The sequence below is a fragment of the Uloborus diversus genome, chromosome 5, assembly GCF_026930045.1.
Source record: "Uloborus diversus isolate 005 chromosome 5, Udiv.v.3.1, whole genome shotgun sequence".
In the NCBI taxonomy this organism is placed as follows: Eukaryota; Metazoa; Arthropoda; class Arachnida; order Araneae; family Uloboridae; genus Uloborus; species Uloborus diversus.
The window spans coordinates 132,746,426-132,769,290 of NC_072735.1; the positions used below are offsets into that span (position 1 = coordinate 132,746,426).

Genomic DNA, 22,865 nt, shown 5'->3' on the forward strand with positions numbered 1-22,865 from the left:
TCTCAAAACATAGTTTTGAACACAAGGGTTTTGAACAGGATGGTAAAAACCTTTGCAACCCTAATTTTGTTTGTACACAACCTTAAACATAAGAAAATTTGGTTGCTAATATCAAAAAAAAAAAAAAAAAAAAAAAAAAATCAACTGATGTATACAAATTGAAATTTTAATCAAGAATTCAACTTCTATGTAACTAAAATAAAAACCAGGTGCATAAATAAGTTGAATGTTTTCATTGAAAAAATGTTTAATATAAAACATTGCTTTGATACATTTTATTCTGTTTTTGATATTTTCTCACAGAATACAATTTTTCTAAAAATATAATTTTGGACACTTTGAGACACTTTTGGACACACGGGTTTTGGACACTATGGTTTTTAACACAGTGTCCAAAACCTTGCCAACCCTGAAATGAAGGAATGTAAATAAATTAATTAGTAAATGAAAACATAGGTGACTTATACTAAATAAATAAGTGAGTAAATGAAACAAATTATTTCACTTTGCTCCATCCACTTAGCCCTGTATGTACTTGACTAATTGTACAATTTATTTAAAATACAACTAAGCTTATTATTAACTAAATTAATACTGCATTGAATATTAGGAGGCCTCAATTAATATTTAAAATGTTAATAACAAGAACTTTATCATTTTGTAGTTGGGTCATTTCACAGTATTTTTGACACTTGTGTAGAGTCCGTAATGAGACTTTTTTCGCCATAATTTTTTAATTTACTGTTTGATTTGCAAATTATTTTAATTTAAGGTGGTGTGTTGGTAGGAATGCTAATCAAACAATCACGCATGCTAATCAAACAGTAAATTAAAAAGTTATGGCAAATAAAAGTCACGTTACGGACTGACTCTACACAAATGTCAAAAATACTGCGAAATGACCTAGTTACAAAAATAATTTTTGACTTACAACAAAATACTACAATATGAGTATCAATTTTTAAAAATTGCCTGTATTTCCAAATGCTTTAATCTTTGGCAGTATTTTCTTCTTGACTGAAATAGGCTACACATGGTACTATATATTTAAAATAATACCAGATAGGTGGAGCTAAAAGCAAAGTAAATATTTGACTATTTTACTTTGCCCCATATTCTCCAAGTTTTCCTTTTTTTTTTGGAACGAACCATGCTAATTTACGGGAGTTGGGGCCCCTAACAAAGTGGGGGCCCTAAGCTTTAGCTTGCTTAGCTTGTATGTAAATCCAGGCCTGGGTACAACTTAACACTTAAAAAATGAAAATCTAAAATAAAATTTTGTTTGAAAATAAAAAACTTTAAAATAACGGATTTAAAAAAAAAAAAAAAAAATACTAAGCATTTATTATAATGCACTCAAAAGGATAAAGTAACTTTTCTGGGTCAGAAAGGACAATTTAAGTATTCCTGTAGTTTTCAATAATTCCAAGAAAAAGACTTCACAAATGAAGAAAAGTGTGCTCAAGTCATTTCAAGCCGAACTTTCCCATTAAGAGAAATATGCATGCTTCAACACTCAAATTTATGATTGAAAGCTAGATAATGATAAAACATTCTCTACATGACTTGAGCTGCACTTTTTTTTGTTTATGAAGTCTTTATCTAGGAATAATTGAAAACTATAGGAATACTTAAATTGTCCTTTATGATCCAGAAAAGTTATTTTATCCTTTTGAGTGTATTATGATAAGTGATTAATATTTTTAAAAAAATTCTGTTATTTGTTGTAAAGAAAAGAATTATGACAGCATTTTTTAAACCAAAAATTAGTGTACATTGGTTCACTTTTAGAAAACCTACACAAAACTAAAACTTTTAATATAATTAGAAAAGCAAAATTCTAATATTAGCAACAATGAACTTGATGAAGACCCAAGACATGCTGATTTTTGAGAAATGTGGAAGGTTCCGGTATAAATACAGTAGAAGACTGTTATAACGCACACCTTAGGACCAAAGCTTCTGCGTTTTTGGCATTATATAGGTCCTTTCACAAATTTTGAAACTATTATTCATAATATATCTATATATTAGCACCTCAGAATGAGTTTTACCTGCATTGAATATTAAAGCACTAATTATACAATCAGGCATTCACAATAAAATATGTTTCACAATCAAAGGAGAATGAACTATCATGCACTTCTGCTGGCTCCATGGTTTGCATAACAGCTGCATTTTCAAGAGCCATCAGGTATTTTCTTTTACTGTGAGTACTCATTTTCATTTAAAACCTTTGAATTAAGATGGAAAGACTAAACACTGTTTCAAAATTTAATTAGCCTAACAATTTTTATGTTTGCAAAGCAAAACAGACGGATTTTTTAAACTTCAAAACCTGTTGTTTAGTTCTGAAAGGTTGTGCGATTTATAGGGAATTGCATTATATAGGTCGGCGTTATAAAGATTCTACCAGTACAAAAGCAGAAGTTGCTTAATTTAATATTGTTCAGTTTAATTTCATATGTTATATTGTTCTTTAACTTAGTGTTTTTTCATTCTACACAAAGAAAAAAAAATAAGTTAGTTACTACAATATTGGATATTATTTACCATTAAAATTGTAACCGAAGTCATTTTCATAACGAGGATCAACGTACCCTGGCTCATGGGACGCTGGTCTTTTTCACAAAGTTCCATTAAAAATTAATATAAAAAGTTAAAGTGTTCATTTTCAAAAAAAAAAAAAAAAAAAAAAAAAAACTGGGATGACAAGGAAAATTTGATAAAACTCATGATTGAAAAGCAGCTCATTCAATTTTAAAGGACATAAAAAATGAAAAGTTGAATCTGATCAACCTGCGTAACTCCACCATTTTGAAATAAGTTTATTCCTGAGTTTTATTTGTTCTTAGCTACATTTTAAGAGACATTAAATTTTCTTTCATGCTTTTTAAAAACTTATATACTCCTCGCACAAAACTCCCACTGGTTATATATATTTTTTTTTCAATTTGTATTTTGTTTGATTTAATTGGCAAATTAATCATACCTTTATCAAATAACTTTAATGTTTTTTCAAGCTCTGATGTAAGGTCTTTGACTTTATCATCAGCTTGTTCAGGTAGATGATGAATGAAGTATTCATCTCTAAAATCATATAGTTTTTGAACTGCATCCTATAAAAAAAAAATTTCAGTTATTATTTGTTATGCTTAACCAAAAGAGTGAAGGGCATTCATGCATGTAACTCTTATAATATAAATTAAAGATTATTTATATAACCAGTCCACCACTGGCTTTAAGAAATTAATGTACTTTCATACAAGCGAGCATGGTCCTTTTGCTTTCTGATCAAGTTTGCATTGATTTCTACCCTTTGTACCCTCCAGGAAAAATTCGAAATGGTGGGCCAGTACCCAGTAGCGGAAACAACGATATGCTACAATGCATGATGCAGATTCTTAAGAAAGTCTGCAGACTATTTCTTAGCTGGGGAGGGGGGGGGGGGGGGGGGGGGGGGGGGCGGGGGCTAATGTTTTTAAAAGAAAAAAAAATCTTGACTTTCAGCAAGCTAAGATTTGTACCACATTTTCTGAGATACTAATCCACAATGTACTTGCATTTTTTTTAAATTTAGCATCTTATTTTTAAGCATCACTCGGTGGTAATTAAGATTTTAATTAATCTAATGTTGATTTGTCTTTCAGACAACTTTTAAGATTTTCAATTTGTGATGCAGATTGCTGAAAGAAATTCTGCTGCCAGGGGGGCCTGCTTATATATCAAAATTTAACAATCAAATGATAAATTAATCAGCAATAAAATACAAAATTAGAGCAAAGTCATATTTAAAAATCAGAACTGCTCTTGCTCAAAGTCTATGAAGAATTCTATAAAACTTTACAGGCTTGGCACTTGTTACCCTACACCAGGGCACTTGGTACATTAGTTACCAAGGTTGCCAGATGTCCCAGTTTTCAAGGGACAGTCCCGTATTTTGAAAAAGTGTCCCACGGAACTTCCATAAGGGACGGCTAAAGTCCCTATTCTAGCTGATAACAATATTTTACAGAACGAGACATCATTTTAAGGGGAAAAAAATAAAGTAAAACAAGAAATGTGAAATAATGAGCAATAAGAAAATTATGTGGCAACAAATGCCAAAAGGTTTGCATGTTTTTTGTTTTGGCGGCAGACCATGGGAAGTCGAATTGTTGCTTTTTCTTTGCTCATTGACTAATGTTGGAAATACAGCTGGGGCCTCCGCGGCTCTGTGGTCGTCTTCTAAGTGGAAGGTCATGGGTTCGATTCCTGTCGGTGCCTTGGGTGTTATTTCTTTCTCTTGTGTGTCCGGAGGCAAGGCACTTGGTACACAGTTTAGAAGCTGTTTAGCTTCTAAATAAATAAATAAAAAAAAATCTCTGCGCATGTGTCGTCAATCACAATGAAAACAATTTTTATACATTGATAGGCGACATTTTGTGAGGTTTCATGCTCTGTTGCAATTGAATTTTTCAGATTTAACATGAACAGAAGTTTTAAAAATATCCCTCCCCCCCTTTTCACTCCTAGAAGCCTGTCTGTATTTACTGTTCTTAAATCTGTCGACCCTGCTAGTTACCCTTAAATTACAAACAGTTATCAGGCAATTATCTCAAACTATTCATAATTTTTTTTGAACCTTCTTTTACTGATTTGTTTAGTTAGCAAGCAATTTAAAATAATTCTTAATATTTGTTTACATTTTAACAAAGTGGATAATGCTGAACATTTGTTTACACTTTAGCGACTTTCGTTTCAAATAACATAAAGATTTATTTGTTTGATTTCAGGTATAAAATATTCGTTCCTCAAATCTTGCACTTAACCCACGTAAAACTGACAATCTGATGTCTAAAATATTGTTTAGCAAAATAATTCGAACTTAAATGTTATAATTGGAAAAGTTTAAAAACGAAATGTGAAAAAAGAGGAAGAAATAATACAGCTAAACGCTTCAGACACATTATTTACCCGAAGAGACATGTTAAAATCAAAATAATGTCACGATTTACGGCATTTTTAAGACTTCAGCTTCTCTCCATAACGAATGATTCAAGCTTCAAACAACTTTTGTTTTGTTTCTACCTGACCTGAGGTGTTTTTTACGGACTACCAAAGAGGTATTTACATAATCTGACAAGAGTCACTCTTATTAGTTCAAAATTTCACCACAAAAACTGGCTAAGCGCTAGTGTCAAAAATCTCCAATTTTTTTAGATTCATTTATTCTCATTTAAAATGGTTTAATGAAAACCTAAATGATTGGAATTTTAATGTATAATCGATTTCAGAATGACTGAAAGCATTAAAGCTAGATTCAGTTTCAGATAAAAAAAACCCCTCCAGATATCAGATCGTCCGACTCCCGTACAAGAAGGGGTATGGACCAATCAACCAATCAGAGCATTTAACACACGAATCCTCGTGCATCAATGTTCACATTGGTCTTCTCTGCGCTTATTTTCTGTTAATTTACGTATTTTTTATAACACTTCTTGATTAGCGACTGAGTACGATGCAAACCCAAGAAGGTATAATCAAGTATGTGCTCGTTTAAATTGAGCAAATAGAAATAAATAACACGATAAAATTTCCGAAAAATAAAACATTTTTCTTGTCGTACTTTTATTTAAAGAGTAACTTATCTGTAATTTGAGGAATGAAATTACCTTTCGAGTGATCTGCAATTAATGAACGTTATGAGTGTTTTGCAATGGATTATATGTGGAACGATACGTCCCGAAAGTAATGCACTATTAACATTAAGCATGAGTGCGTAAACTTAATTCAAGAAATGAGTTCTATTAATACTCAAGAACTAGTCAGTATACTCGTATATTTCCACCTTCTTTTGACTGGCTATTTCAGACTTGTCACCGAATTTGAAATTAATTTTGTTTTTGTATAAATTCAAAATGATGTTTTTTCAGTTATGATGATTTAAGCATCTTCATATTCCGTGTAGACCATCGTTGATTTTGTATCAACAGCGTAAGAATTGATGGAACATTACAATGCTTGATTAAACAAATGTAGAAATTTTCGACAATGTTGGAACACTGGATATTAGACTTTCCTTGTCATATTTGGAAGCTGCGTTTTGTTTTTCTGGAAGCTTTCTGCAACTTTGTATTGTTGACGATTTTGGCCGATACGAGAAAAAGCACCTCACACAATTCTTCTAGAGAAAAGGTTTGATTTGATTTTCATTTCTATATTTTGTGTTACTGGTAAGATTTAAACACCATAGTTATTATTTTTTTAAGTTTTAAGGCGATTTGTGTGAGCATTCATAATGTTGATGCAATTTATTGCAATGACATTGACAAATTTTAAGTGTTTATTTTTTATTTTACTTTGAAAGTTGATTATGAATTTTCATGTAATTTGACATTTGATTGATCAGCAGGTACTACCATGTATTATGCATATTTTGACCTTATGTTGTAGGATTTAAAAAGATTTAGGGAAGGAAAAATGAACAAAGCTAGCAAATTCAAAGTAAAATGCACTTTAGATCATCAAGTTGTAAAATTGATGCTATTGAAACATTTTTACAGATAGACTGCAGTAAGAACATAATAGGCTCCAATTAAATCGAATGTTAATACAGTTTATTCAATTTAAAACCAACAAGGCATTCAACCTGACAATATCGGATTCTCAAGAACCACACAGAATACACAAGACATTGCCAGTCAATTTGACATCGTAAATAAATCCTTAAACTCTTTAAAAACCCATCATTTAGATTGATGATTTATTTTTATTTGAAAATTGCTGAAACCCAGTTTATTTTACAGGACTGCCCAATGCCCATATACCCCTCAAGGGCAACAGCATTCCCTTGTTGCAACACCCTTCAAATGTTTCAGAACACTCTCCAGATTAAGGCCCATCCCCCCCCCCCCCCCCATAAAATAAAGCACCCTCTCAAATTGCTCTCCAAATGAAAATTATAATTTCACAGTTCGTGCCATGGACTTCCAAGATGTTATGATTTCAGTTTTTATGTGGAGCCTAGATAGTTAGAAAATATTTTGGTACGAGAACTGTGTGCACACATTAGTTATATTTTTAACTTTAATCCTTTTTATTTAATAACTCCTTTTTTCAATGATAATATTTTATTCATAGAGTTAGAAAACTGCCTTCTAAAAATTTTTCCTAGAGATTTCAAGCTTTCTAAAACCATAAATTTTTTATGGGTGTTGTGTATAAAATTTATGATAGAAATTAATACATTTGTTACGGACATAACAAATTAGTGTTACATACGTAACATCTCTGATGTGCAAATTGCCCAAAGCAAATAAATGATAAATACAGTATAATCCCGATTTAGCAATTGTCAAGGACCTTGAAAAAGTTATTGTTAAATCAAGGATATCGTTAAATTGAGGAGCAATAGACATTCAATGCAGTTAAATCCAGACTAGTGAAATGTATCATTAAATTGAGGAGATTGTTAAATCGGGTATTGTTAAATCGAAGTTATACTGTACATTAATTTCTCAAAAAGAGGGGCTGGAGAAGGGTTAGATCCCCACTGATCAACCTAATGACATATCTTTGTAGTGGGGTAAACAGACTTTTCTTAAATGTCTAAGTTGCTGAATCTTATTTGTTTTCAAGTTAAATTCTTTTCAATTGACTTTCAGGATGCAGTTAGGTATGCATAGAGGAACTGATGTGATATACCCCACCCTTGGCGACTTTTTCCTGTTGGCGCCAAGAAAGCGTCGCCAAGAAAACGATGTATGACGACATATGTCATACATCGTTCTTAGCGTTGCTTTTTTTAGCGCCAACAGGAAAAAATCAGATAAGAAAACATGATCAAAGCACTTCAGAACACAATATATATAAAAACAACATAAAAGCACAACAAAAAACATCACGAATATATGCTTCAAAAATGTACAGGGCCGGGGTTTTTTGTAAACATATTAAAATACAATGAAATAAATTATTGTATTAATTACAAGTCGAAATTAATGCATTAATTTTTTTTTCATCATTTCTCCGGGATACGAGCCCTCGGTCTCATAGTACTTTCGTAATGAGACCTCGGCTCGCCGGCCCTGCCTCGGTCTCATTACGAAAGTACTATGAGACCTCGGGCTCGCCAGGACCTCGCTTCGCTCGGTCCGTTATCCCTCCGACTGTTAATATACATTACAGTCGGAGTATGATCACAGTTATGTATACTACAAGAACCCCTCAAGGATTTGTAAAAACAAAGAATTTTGGAAATGAGAGGTTTTTATTGAATTCTAAAATAAAGAACTTACCTTTTTATATGGTATAAATATTCACACTCAGTCTAAAACGATACATCATATGACAATGGCACGTTACAGATACACACCACGTTGGAGTTAACTTTTAATTAACCTTCAAGTTTGAAGAAACTGGCATTTTCTAATGTTTTTACTTCAAAACACAACTACTGAATTTAAACTAACACAAAATAAGCATTCCTGTAAGGTATATTGCACGAAACAACACCACGTCGTAAAATCCCCCTAAGAGCGGAACATATGTGCACCTACCTCCACGGACACACGTGCGAAAAGAATTAGTTCACATCTGTACTTCCCAGGTATATTCTGCAGGGTTACTAGGGCTACCGGAAAAAGTTTTATCGCCAACGTTGGCGATTTTCGAAATGAGCTAAAAATTCTATCCTCGCCAAGGGGGGGGGGATATCACATCTGTACCATGCATAGATATACTTAGTTGTAAGATACTGTCTCAAGTCGGGGCAAGGCAGAACTACAATGTATACATACTAAGAATGGACAGACATCTAGAGAATGCCGCTCTTTATTGAATTTATCAGTCTAGAATAGCCATAGCCGAGCTGGAGACAGGTGTCCTTTTATTGTGCTCATCCCTATCAGCTTTCTAGAAAAAATATTTTTCAGAATACAGTCAGACCTCCATATATCGAAGTAGCAAATTGCCAGGAAAAAATTCGATATATAGAAATTTTGATATATAGAAATGATCTTATTATATGGTACAAATCCCCTAAAATACTAAAATTAAAATTAATTTTCGTGTATGAAACCCAATTTCTAATTTATACGAGCATCGGATTAAATGAAAGTTGATAATTAAAAAATTAACAGAAAATACATTTTTGCGCCGTCATACACCTTCATTCTTCGGCAATAACTTGATCCGTAACATTAAGGGAGTTTCGTTTTGACAGTGTAATCGAGATAAAAGTAAAAAGCAATCTACTTAACTTGAATGATTTTTACTGAAGCTAAAAAGACTAGGAATGACAACCAACAGACAAAAGGTATAGATTGAAAATGGATTTTACAGTGTTACTGGTTACAACTTAGATTTGAAATAAACTTGAGGGAATTTAAAAACTCCAGAACGGAGCAATGACCTACGTACAACCTTTCAACCACAGATTCCTTCTGAGTTTCATAGCAACCTTTAGTGAACATAATATTCTCCCCCAATTTTTATTTTTCATGACACAAACAGACTGAAGTGGAAAAAAAAATCTACGAATGTCTCGAATTTTTTTTCGATATATAGAGATTTTTTCGATATATAGAAACAATTTTTCTATGTAATGAACATAGAAATTTGCTGGGATTTCGATACATAGAAAATTTCGATATGTGGAAGTTCGATATATGGAGGTTTGACTGTATTTCTAAAATCTACTGGTAACTTATTCAGCCCTAATGTCGTATTCATTATAAGTCTCACCTTCTTGTTACCTTAGTAATTTTATTGAATGGAAATTTGTACTGTGTTGCTGAAAGAAATGTTGTTTGAATTTTGAGTACATGGTAATAAGGTGTTGCTTTGAAAAATATCTTTCAGTAAGAAATGATGGCTTCGAAAATTAAAGGTCTTGTTAGTAAAAAGAAACGCAGATATAAAGAAGATGGATTTGACCTTGACCTTACTTGTATCCTTTTTTCTTTGTCAACTTTTTAATGAAAGAATTGAATTTTAAATTTTTTCTTATTTATTTATTTTGTAAGCAATCAAGATTGCTTTACTTATTGACTTCAGTCACCCAGTTAATATTTTTTCTACTGTTGTCTCTGTGATTGGTAGAAGTGAATCGTGTGAAATAATCAATATTTAAGGTTGTCTGTATGCGATTTTTTAAAAAGTGGCCGAGAGTTACAAGTCAAGTCAGGCATAAAAATATTGAAGATTTTCTGAGAAACTTATTCTATCCCTTTCTTATTTTTGTAAGATTAATTGATTGAAATATCAAATTTGAAATGCAAGTAACATTCATTAGAGCTGAAAAGGTTTAACATTTTGTTGTCAATCAAATCATCGAATTTTTCTGCAAAAGATGGAATTTGTTTGGAGTTTCTAAATTAGTTAGAATTAACATTATTTGGTGTTTACAAGCATTTTTTAAATCTTTCTTGAAGTAAAATCAATAAATATTTCCTTTTCCCCTACTTTGTTATTGTTTTTTCTCTAAGCAATTTAATTTTATAGTCTGTACCAGATAATTAACTTGGAAAAAACTGAATTTATTTGAGATATTTTCCCAGTTATTTGGGTCTTTTGCCTCAATAATTCTATGCTTTCAATGAATTGTGGATACTAACCATACCATGTCATAACTAACTACTGTAGACAGCATGTATACTTAGGCTTGCCAGATTTCCCAAATGTTCAAAATGCCCCCCCCCCCCCCAACTTAGCATGGGTGCAAGACCTTCCGTCTCAGGACGGATTTCCGTCTTGCACAAAATTTCCGAGACGGAGATCGGGACGGAAAGAAATTCGATGACTTTCAGTTTTTACTTAAAAAAGAAAAATTGAGTGTTTGAAAAATATGCTTTAATATTACTGAGCCGTTCCATAACCACGAATTCACATCGACATGTTCTCGATTTTCCGCCATGGGCTTGTTTTGTTTGCAACGTGCTTTTGGAGGAGTGGCTTTTAGACTCGCGCCGTTTGACTTTTTCTAGGTATAGCTCTGTTATTTCCAACTCACTGCATTGCAGACTGCAGAGTTGCTCGTTATTTTCCTGAATTTTTGAAATAATCGTCTCCAATTGAAAATTTATCCTTTTTTTCTTGCTATTTTCGATCATCCTTTCGTTTTTTTTTTGCAAACTTTACATGCATAAGTGAAAATTATGTGCGCTCTTAAAATGTCTTACAGTTAAATCTGAATCACTGATTAAGAGTGATTGCTAACGAGATGAAATATTTACGCCACAGCAAAGAGCGTCCACATACCAGGTAAAACGGAAACTATCAGGGATTTTGAAGATTTTAATGAAAATGAGAATTTTAGAAAGAATCGGAGGGAAATCTCAAGCTGGCTTGAACCACCGATGAGGAACCGTTTCTGCATTTTTAACAAGACTTGGGGAATCACTAAATTCTAATGTCATTCAATCTAATGTCAATGGAAATATGGGGTGGGGGAGAGAAAGAGAGAGAAAGGAAATAAGAATAATAACGGCAGCATGAGTTTGCGAAATAACGCTGTTGCAAAGATAGTAAGTCCGCAAATTAACCCAATATACTGAGGTCTTAAAACTTTAATATCTTGGACAAGCTAGGAGGGGGGCTACTTTCTCCCCCGGAAGTTTCTCCATGCTGAAGTATTGAAATGCTATTTTGGCTATTTTTGAGTGAGTTAAGAGTTAGGGAATTCAGGGGTTTTTCTCGAAACACATTTTTGAAATTGTAGTCTTAAAACTTTGGGTTGTCTTTGGCGATATGGGGAGTTGAGTTGCTCTTTCAATAGAAAAGTTAATCTTAAACGCAAACTTACACTGCCTTTAGTAAACACAATGATAGGGAGGGGGAGGAGTATTCTGCCGCCCAGTCCGAAATATTTCTGTTTCTGAAATTTTAAGAGCTTTGTTTTGGGCTATCTTTGGATGACTTAAGGCTCTTCTATACCGTCCATCTTGGTTTTCGACGCTAATGCTTTCTCTACGGGAAAATCTGCTACCTATGCAAAGCATAACACGAGAAATTACTGGAATATTTTCATGCGATTTGTTTTAAACGATGGCTATGACACAGAACTAGATATGCGCTTTTTTATTTTTTCTGTAGTTATTTTGAAATTTTTTTAATAGCATTTTAAAACTTTAAACGACTATTTTAACACGTTTGAAAAATGATATGGAAAAACTGAAAAAGGAGCGCAAAAGATTGAACATTTCTCTTTAAAAACATATTTTGAGTTTGTTTCTGAGACAATTTGTTCTATTGATATTCTCCACGGAGTAAAGCCTTGTTTTCGAAAAATTGTGAAAAACTGCGAAAAACACGCCTTTCACCAGACCACACCCATTTCCTCCCACTTTGAGGGACCACTTTCTCTTCTCCCCCAGGGTCTTCAGGGTCTTGTCTTCTGCTTCTCCGCTCCTCCGCTTTGCCTCAATGGCAGGCAATAAATTACTGAATCCCTACTAATGACCATTCATTCTTTGTCGTTTTGTGTGTTGGTCTTGTATTTCTGTGACATCGACGAAACTCGTTCTAAAAAGAACAGTTTTTTTCTTCTTTCGAGTTCTATTCGATAAGTTTTTGTAATTATTTAGGTGATATATTTTTCAATGCTGTTTTAATATAAGTACCCCGTTTAAATGTAGAAGTTATTTTGTTTGAAAAATCAGTGAAAATTACCGCATCTTATAATGGGAAAAAAATTCGAAATGCCATTTTTATTTATGTATTTCTTTATTAAATTATTAATTTAAAAAATATATAGCCAAGTACAGTGATTGCGATTTATATTTCGATGTGAAATTTGCAAAAATATAAACGAATTCACTTAAAATACACTAGCCACATTAGGGGAAAAGTGGCGAGTAAATCATGAAATTTCCCACTCCTGAGTGTATGTGCAGTAGAATGAGATTAATCTGGCGATTATACATATTCCGCAGAGATTATTCAAAATGGGGTTGTTTCCTTCAGTCAAAAGTACTATTTTTAGTCATTGAAATTGATAGAATAAGCAAAAAAAAAAAAAAAAAAAACATGAAGCGAGAAAAAACTTTCATTTCCAGATGCTTATTTTTTAACATGTCCGATTTTGAAAATAAGACGTGGTCTTTATGACGTCACAATGATGTACTTAGGCGCATCTGTGTATTGCGTTTTCACGTTATTGTAATCAAGAAGCGAATTAAATATTGCGCTCTACGCTTGCTATCAACCATATCGTTGCCATTACACTTGAGTAAAGATGCGAATTAAATATTACGCTCTACGAATGGCAACAGTGAATGGTATTTCATCATTTGTGATGTCATCGGCAGAAGCGTACATAATAAAAGCGTACCGATTAAAATAAATTTTTAAAATTATTAAACTTAGTCAAATTATTTAAAGAACGGTCAGATTCTATTTGCAACTCCAGAGCTCGAATACGCTACCTTGCGGTGATTAACAATACTAAAGAAAAAGGTAAAACATTCCATTCCACGTGTTTTCTTTGGGGTAAATTACAGGCTTCAGACAGTTTGTTGTATAATGTAATTTCAGAAGAATAGAAAAGAAAGCTTCCCACAAATACGATCAAAAATTACTGTCATTCACCGTCAAAGCAGGTTATAAGTACACACAGTAAGTTATATCACACACACGATGCCTTTGAAAATGAAGTTTAGTAAAAAAGTTGGTAATAATTCGGAAAGTCACAGCAGAATGAGTCTGAATAGGTTATCTTACGAGAAAATGTTTTTCTTTAGAATATTGGCTTGGTTTGCTTTTTGATATGGAGGCTTTGTGTGTTATGCATTTACTTTCAGATCTTTAATTTTCAAGACTTTGACATTACATAGAATTCTAAATATGTAATTAAATTTGAAGTTCCGTTTTGTTTAGGTAAACATTAAATAGTTAATAATATAAACTTTTTTTTATAGAATTAATACTATTATCTAATATACATTTTCCAAGGCAAGAAATGAAAGTAATGGGCAAAAAAAGGCACATTTCAGTTTTTTAATTGAAATATTATTAGAAATTTTAATTGCAACTGAGACATTTTTCTTTTTTTAGACGATTGAGTTTTCTTGTGTTGCTTGAAAATGTTCAGTTTTTGCAATTAAGATCTCATTACTCCACAAATAATCCTAATTTATTGCATTATCCACGAAGAATAGGAAATTATGTGAATAACCTAGTAAATTTGATAAACATTACATAATGTATCATATTTACCAAGTCTATTGAAAATTATGAATAATCGTCGCTAATCAACAGTTTGTTTCCGTTACACACACACACGGCAGGGAGGTACTTGGGCACCCGAGTAGGAACGTAGGTGGTTTTTGGAACGCCAAAAAAAGAACCAAACCGTTCCAATTTTAATTTTAGGATCTGAAAATGGCATTAAATGGCTCTTTCTACCCGAAATAATTAACCGATTTCTTTAATTCAAGTCCCATTCGAAAGTCCGCGAAAAACACCCAAAGAGTTCCTTTATTTCCTTCGAATTTTGAAAAAAAAAAAAAAAAAAATTCTGTAAAATCCCCGGGAAAACATTAAAAAGCACTGCTAAGATATATGGTACAGAAATTTTAAATCGGAAAATTATCGTTTGCGCGATCTCATTTTAAATTAGCGTTCAGAAGGTTACCCCTCTTTTTTTCTCGGTTGTGGCTAAATAAAATTTTGTTTTCTGTTTTTGTTTTGAGGTAAAAATTTCTCCTTTTGATTATTATTAGGCGATTAGTCTTCTATTTTTTCTTTCTTTTTTTTAGGATTTCAGTTGTATTTCTGGAGGGTTGCGTTTAATTTTTTCGGGAACTGTTGATTTCCCGTTTTCTTTTTTCTATCTTTGAGAATGATTGTTTTGATGGGAAATTTTGTAGTATTTTTTTTTCTCTAATTGAAGCCTGATTGTTGAACATGCGTCATTTGACAAAACTTATATTTTCGAGGTATACCGTGCAAAGCCTGGAAATGCAGCTAGTCTATATAAATAAAGCAGAGAATATATTTATATGTGTGTGTGTGTGTGTATGTTACCTGTACAAATCCACAGTTTACGTCGGATCTCGACCAAATTTTGCAGGGAGGTACTTGGGCACCCGAGAAGGAACGTAGGAGGGTTTTTGAATGCAAAAAGTAGCGAACCTTTCGAATTTTAATTTTCAAGCCTGAAAATGGCATTAAATGGCTCTCTCTAACCGAAATAATTAGTCTATCAGTTCGATTTTGGTGCCATTCAAAAGCCCGCGAAAAACACCGATAGAGCTCATTCATTTCCTTCGAGATTCACTAAAATAAACGAGCTGATGTGTGCATCACATGACTTCCTTTTACACCAATTTAAAGTTATTTCCCCATTATTGGCAATTTTAATGCGATTCAATAGTTGACTCTCTGAATATCACCAACAATGGCCAGATTGAAACCAGATTTAAAAAAACAAAACAAAAAAATTTTTTTTTTTTCAAAATTAATTTGAATTTTGAAATTTTGAATTTAAATTATGTTTTTCGCAATCACGAGTTGCGACAGGACGCTACTCATTGGTTACTACCCCACTCACTTGTTTGTAGAAACTGTTCCTGTTCCTGTGTGTGTGAGAGCGTGCCTGTGTCTAGGACATGGACACTACTGACCACGAGCATCGGCTACTTGGGGCCAGTGCTCACGACCAGAGGAGTCGTGCTACAGCCACGCCTGCAGAGGGCGATGGGGTTGAAAATGGAACCAGACATCAAGGACGGTCAAATGAAACCAATTAGCAATCGTGATAGCTCAAAAAAACGCCAAATTTGCTGCAAAGTTGGCGACAAAACTTGGTGACCAAAAGCTTGGCGAAAAATTGCCAAGTGTTTGCATAAATTATAACACTACTTGAGTTGGCATTGAATTAACATTGATTCCCCCCCCCCCCAAAAAAAAATGTGTAAAAGACCCCCTTTGGAACATCCAAATGAAACCAAAATGGGAGGTGCACAACTAGACTCCACTAGGAGTCTACGTACCAAATTTCAACTTTCTAGGACATACCGTTCTTGAGTTATGCGACATACATACGCACATACGTATATACGGACGTGAGGAGAAAAGTCGTTGTAATTAACTCGGGGAATGTCAAAATGGATATTTCGGGTGTTTATACGTTCTTAGGCACTTATCCGCGTGTGGTCGGGTTGGAAAAAAAAACTCAATATTCATTCGAGGGTGAGCAAAATGGAAATTAAGTCCGAATTTTTAGATAATTTTTTTTCGTGAATACAATACTTCCTTTTTTGTAAGTAAAAAGGCTTTAAAATCACCAGAAAAAAATTAAAAATCACTGCTGAGCCTAATGGAACAGAAATTTTAAATCGAAAAATTATCGTTTGCGCGATCTCATTTTAAAGTAGCGTTTAGAAGGTTGCCAGTTTTTTTTCTCAGTTGTGACTAAATGAAATTTCATTTTCGTTTTGAGGTAAAAATTTCTCCTTTTGATTATTATTTGGCGATTTATCTTTCTTTTTTTTTTTTCAGGATTTTAGTTGTATTTATGGAGGGTTGCGTTTAATTTTTTCGGGAACTTTTGGTTTGCCGTTTTTTTTTTTTTTGAGAATGATTATTTTTACGGGAAATTTTGTAGTATTTATTTTCTGTAATTAAAGCTTGATTGTTGAGCATGCGTCACTTGACCTAACTTTTATTTTCGAGGTAGTCCGTGCAAAATAGGGCAACGCAGCTCGTATATAAATAAAACAAATATATGTGTATATATATATATATATATATATATATATATTTATATATATATATATATATATATATATCTATATATATATATATATATATATATATATATATATATATTTATATATATATATATATATATATCTATATATATATATATATATATATATATATATATATATATATATATATATGTGTGTGTGTGTGTATATGTTCCCTATACCAATCCAGTTTTCGTCGGATCTGGACCAAATTTAGCAGGGAGGTACTTGGGCACCCGAGAAGGAACGTAGGGGGGGGGGGAGGTTCAAACGCCAAAAAACAAAAAAGAACCGAACCATTCGAATTTTAATTTTAGGGTCCGAAAATGACATTAAATGACTCTTTCTACCCGAAATAACTACCCGTTCAGTTCGATTTTGGCACCATTCGAAAACGCTCGTAAAACTCCCATACAGTTCATTCATTTCTTACGAATTAAAAAAAAAAAAAGGCCGTTAAATCACCGGGAAAAAACTATCGTTTGCACGATCTCATTTTAAATTAGCGTTCAGTTGGTTGCTAGGTATTTTTTTCTCGGTTGTGCCTAAATAAAATTTTGTTTTTGTTTTGAGGTAAAAAATTCCTCTTTTAATTATTGTTTGGCGATTTATCTTCTCTTTTTTTTGGGGGGGGGGGGGTGGATTTTTTATTCTATTTATGGAGGGTTGCGTTTAATTTTTTTGGGACTTTTAATTTGCCGTTTTCTTCCTTTGAGAATGATTATTTTTCACCCCAGCTGCCTATTTTTTAAAAAGTGCCTGTTTTTCACCCTAGTTAGAGGTACCATTTCGGCTCCATATTGGATGCCGCTAGTGGTCAAGTGTTCAAGCCCTGAAAGGTGCCGAATGCAATCTGTAGTTTTAACAGTATACCCGAGCATTGCAGAAAGATTTGGCACTGGCACCCCTGAAGATGTTTTAAACTTTAAAAAATATGTCTTTATAGCTTTCTCCTTCTTCTTCTCCCTCATTTTAAAATAAATTTTTAATTAAATATGTTAGGTGCTCATATTTTACATCTTCAAGAAAACTTGAAAAAACACCAAGCATTCATACGTTAATTACAAATTTTAATCGTAACGGAAAAGAGCCTCATTCCTATTCCACGTGAACGAAAATAAAGCAGAAATACCAAAAGAAACCTTTTTAAAAAAGCTTTGTAGGATTGTAGCATATTTATACTTTGATCACAGAATTACAGCTATGGAAAGTTTAATTACTAGCACAACATAATAGATTATTGCGAGGTAGAGTTTTGCAAGAGTGTGAAGTAGATATTTTTCAGACATTGTCATTAACTTTTAAATTTTTTTTTGTCAGTTTCCCTGTTACAACATGCATGCTAGAGACGCATCGAGTACTCGGTACTCGGCCATATTTTGAACATGAACTCGGCCAATACCGCGTAGTTGTAAAAAATTGAATATTGTTCAAAGCAGATTTTACAATTAATAAAAAAGTGCAAGCATATAATATACTGCAATCATTTACAATTCAAATTTAAAAGTCAAATTCAAATTTTGAGAATAATGAATTTTTTATGCTTTAATGGAGTAAATCTTATATTTTAATACCCAAAGTTAGTGAAACTTATTTATTAAAAATGGAGCAAAAAAGGTAAGTACAGAAAATATAAAATTTTTATATTATTAAATGGATTTTTGCAGCATAAAAGTACCTTTTCTTAAAAAATAAAACAACGTTAAAAGCACAAATGTGCAGGAATACTGCAGACACGTGTTCTGGCATTACAGGAAATGCTTTTTTCAATGCACAAAACGTGAGCTTATGGATTTGAAGACATCCGACAAAAGTCGTATTATTAAACATTCATTAGCTCACATTTTATGCACTGAAAAAGATGTTCCTTGTGATGCAGAAACACGTGTCTGCAGTGCTCCTGCACATTTGTGCTTTTAACGTTGTTCCACTTGCTTTTAAACATTATTTACGTTTGGCGGACTAAAAGTATGGATTGATATAATTTGTTTTAATTCCAACTTGATTAACACTACCTTTTATGTATTTGTTTATTTTTAATTTAAAAAATAACTTATTTGTCAAAATTATTGACAGAAACAAATCTTTTCAATAATGCGCAATTAAATTTCGGCTGGAATTTTGTTTTTAAAACTATTATTTGTGTGTGTGTGTGGACATGGAGGTATATACTACTCTTCCACTGACCACTGAGTTCAAAATTCGTCACGTGTGTGTCGGTGGTTCTTCTTAAAACATAATTGGAACTTGGAACTCGATACTCGACCAAAGTGCTACTCGGTACGTCTCTAATGCATGAATTACTGAAAGGTTCTTTGTTCAATGAAATGATAAAAAAATATTTCCTAACATGTTTCCCTTCGACATACTGGGTTGATAAAATTAGAATTTTTATCATATCCTCCTTGAATGTACGCGAACCTTTTGTTTTAATGCCTGGTCTGTGCTCGGCAGTTATAAAATGGCTTTTAACAATTTTCCAGTGCACAGTTCACCGTTTTTGTGTAATGTTAATTTTTGTTCTCAAGGTGTCATTATTGTACTTAATGATATTGATCTCAATTATTTTCATTACTGCATTAAAAAATTCAAACCCTGAGCAGTTTTAAATCCGAAATCCGAAAAAATCGAATGAAAGAAGTAGAAATACTTTTTCCGTCGGACTGCGATCTATTGTTTCCACTTTATATCATGTAACTTGATTTTATGTTATGTTATTAGGTAGTTTTTATTACTTACTCCTTTCTTCGGATTGCAATGTTGCGTTGAAAACCCGAGTACAGTCAAATACATCAATTGATATGAAAAAATAGATTCATGGAACGGGAATTTATTTCTAACTTGTAGCATTGTGGAACTGATAAAATTTTATTCAGGACGAATGACTAATGTCTGTGAATAACATCCATATTTATAGTGGAATATGTTTTTGTTAGTGATAGTTCTTGAAATTGCGCCTTTTATCGCAATAACTATTATACATCCCCTCCCCCCTCGCAACATTAATTTCTGTTCCCGCCCTCCGCCCCTGTTTGTAACTGAAAAGAGAAAAAAAAACTTAGAATGTTCCTATTTATTCTCAAGTATCACTTATTGTGATATGTGCAGTAGTTTCGGAAATTCGATTTTTAAAAATTTTGTTCATCATTTGTGCGCACCATGTTCAATATTGAAATTTAGATGATTAATAAAGCACTTGAATTTATGTTATAACTTTTCTTCTCTCTCTTTTGTTTCTGCCTTCATTTCTCAATTCTATTTTCTACGCATTCTGCAAATTTTCTAGTTTGCAGAATAAGTTAATTTCCTGACACATGGTCTTCTTTCTTCTTTTCTTCTGTCACCCTTTGGCGGGAGAACTTGAGTGGATCCCTCAGACAGCTTTCCCTGCTATTCCTTTCGCTGAATACCAAATTCTCGGAAATCGTAAGCAGTCAGCTCCAGTCAGCTCTAGAAACACTTTGAAACGAAAACACATGTTTAGGTGGGGAAACAGGCCGGGTGGGAAACATGTTTTGGAACAGGATCCTTTTAATCTTTCTCTCTCTGCACTCATCCGATCGCTAAGACAGTACCTTCGGGCACAGCTTAGATTTATGGCTGTCCATTCACGTACTCAGTGATTGACGCTGTCCATCATGAAATCTGACCAATTAGCAGTGCAGAAAAAATCGAGTTAGACCCTCCCAGATACACCCTCTGTGTTGCCACAGATTTCGTGATTTCGTCGTGTCAGATTTTACGGAGAGGTTTAGAAGAGCCTTAAGGGGGAAGGGTGTAGGAAGCTTCTTTCAAAAAGTTTCCGAAATTAAAGTATTAAAACTTTTAGGCGGTCATAAGTCATGTTTATAGGTAAGGGGGGTACTATTACTAGAAAAAAATTTAGAAACTGAAGGCCTTAAAAATTCAAATTTAGGACAGTGGTGAACTCAGAGGAAGGGTTTTGGGAGTTGTCTTTCGAAAATTTTTTTATGCTGAAATATTTAAAACGCTACTTTAGGTAAAATTTGAGTGCCGTAAGAGGGATGTGATACGGGGGCCCTGCCTGGGGTAAGGATTCAATTCCCCTAATTCTCTTTTTTAATTAATGAATATTGGAAAGTGTATCTCGTTTAAAAAATATATCTAATTCACTAAAGCGGTTTTTTATTGCTAATTTCACCACCTGCTATTTTATAAAACAATTCTTGCTCAAATGAAAACTGTTGGGGGGGGGGGTGCCAGTTCATTATCATTAGTCGCCCATATCGCCATACCCTTCCCCCACCTTTCTTTCTTTTCTGGTTTGTTGGCGATACCTTGGGTAGACTTTCCGATCAGAACTGATTTATGATGCAAAAGTGAAAATCTTATGTCCCAAGCGATTTTATTGCTGCAATAAAAATGTTCGCGATCGGCAAAAACTAATGGCGGGGAGCTGCGAGCGCTTTTACCCCTAACATTATCCAACATCGTCTAAAATTGCGTTTTTGGAACTTCAATTTTGAAATATTGCTGAAGGAACGTTCCTGAACTCCATTCCTTCGATAATGCATTCAAAAAGCGTATAAACGTTATGAAAGATCGACTACAATTTCGGTTTGAAAGCTTATATTTCGGGGAGGCCCAGAGCGCACCCTTCCCCTTTCTCTAATATTTTTAAAAGTCGCCCAATATTGTGATTTTGGGACTATCAGTTTGAAATAATTGATGTAAGAGTCCCTGAACCCCTCCTCTCCTTTAACTTTACCAGAATGGCCTACCATTGCGTTTTATGGACTTCAATATAAAAAAATTTCTGGGGGAGGACCCCCAGCCCCCCCGTTATTGCCGGTTTTTAGGTTTTTGGAATTACGACAACAAAACGTTTAAATATTACAATTTAAAGGCTTAAAATTCAAATCAAACACAGATTCCAAAACTGGCATTGGTAAAAAACTACAAAATTTTTACATATAAATTTTTGTCTAAAGCACGCATGAGGGGGGGGGGTTGAAAATATTTTCCGTCTTGAACACATCTCCAAACTTGCACCCATGCAACTTAGCTAGTATTCAAAAGGTTACACAGATGTGGTTGGCTTATTTTTGAAGTGTTTTATTGAGCAATTTATACTGAATGATATAATTTTTTTTTTTTTTACGAATTGTGAACCTTAAATAGGGGTAATAAAAATGACATAAAGCAGATAAAATTTGAACATTTCACTTCTTAGATGTAAATATTTACAATTTATTTTAGTTAGAAAAAACACTTTGAATGAGGAATGAAAAATTGAACAATATTTTGTTGTACTTTTCATTTCATTTTATAGGACTTCTTTTGACAGTCTTTTTTCGGTTTTAATCTTGTAAAAATCCTCACAAACTAATCAGGTATTAATTTTACAAGTCAATGTTACAATTGATAAAATGATAATCCTGAATAATCCTTCAGTTAATTATTTATAGACCTTTTTTGTCAGTTGTAATCAAATTTATCTTTTTCCGGGACATGAAGCAAACCGGTCAGGAGACCGAGATTTTGTTTGAAAACCGGGATTGTCACAGTCAAACCGGGACTTCTGGCAAGCCTACGTATACTGCTCTCCATCCATTCCACTTCCACAACTACATCCCCCCTCTAAATAGGGAAGGTTAATGTGTCGCACCTGAAAAACATGATCATGAGTCCCTGTAGGTGGAAAATTTTCATTTCCGTCACAACTATGGATTTTTGAGGATTGTTGTCCTCATTCTAATGTTATTTTGTATGCTTTATTTCTGCTCTTTTGTTATATTTATTCAAGTACTATACCAGGGGTCTCGAACTTTTCCGACTTGCATCATCCTTTTAAGAATTAAATTTTTTTCCTAGCATCCTAGTCTATCTCTATTGTATACAAATATGTATCAAAATTCCCTCCAGCGTTTGAAAGCCTCATTGAAACAAATATATTACCAATACAGCGACATCATTCACTTTACTTAAGAATGAAACTGCTCAAGTTTTGTTTCCAAAATGCTCTGTTTATAGACTTTTCGTATTAAGATAGATATCAAGTTCCTAATTCTTGTTTCAATCGCTGTAACATGCCACCATCAATCTTTGAAAATGCGGTTGTGATTTTTTGGCGTAAATCTTGAGCACAAACTCATGATCTTTGATGTAACA

At 33.2% G+C, this 22,865-nt stretch overlaps 2 protein-coding genes across 2 annotated transcripts in view; one reads left to right on the plus strand and one right to left on the minus strand.

The window, feature by feature from the left end:
- LOC129222621 (tetratricopeptide repeat protein 5-like) overlaps positions 1-5,088 on the minus strand; it is a 29,359-nt gene extending 24,271 nt beyond the window's left edge. Inside the window, exons 1-2 of the mRNA XM_054857146.1 lie at positions 4,957-5,088; positions 2,993-3,119 (exon numbers count right to left, since the gene is read on the minus strand). Coding sequence (XP_054713121.1) covers positions 2,993-3,119; positions 4,957-4,968 — 139 coding nt within the window. The 5' untranslated portion in view covers positions 4,969-5,088. The remainder of the gene's footprint in view (positions 1-2,992; positions 3,120-4,956) is intronic.
- Positions 5,089-6,096: 1,008 nt separating this feature from the next.
- The window catches only part of LOC129221940 (phosphatidylinositol 3,4,5-trisphosphate 3-phosphatase and dual-specificity protein phosphatase PTEN-like), a 42,636-nt gene continuing 25,867 nt past the window's right edge, over positions 6,097-22,865 (plus strand). Inside the window, exons 1-2 of the mRNA XM_054856325.1 lie at positions 6,097-6,177; positions 9,844-9,931. Of these exons, the coding sequence (XP_054712300.1) occupies positions 9,850-9,931 (82 nt within the window). The 5' untranslated portion in view covers positions 6,097-6,177; positions 9,844-9,849. The remainder of the gene's footprint in view (positions 6,178-9,843; positions 9,932-22,865) is intronic.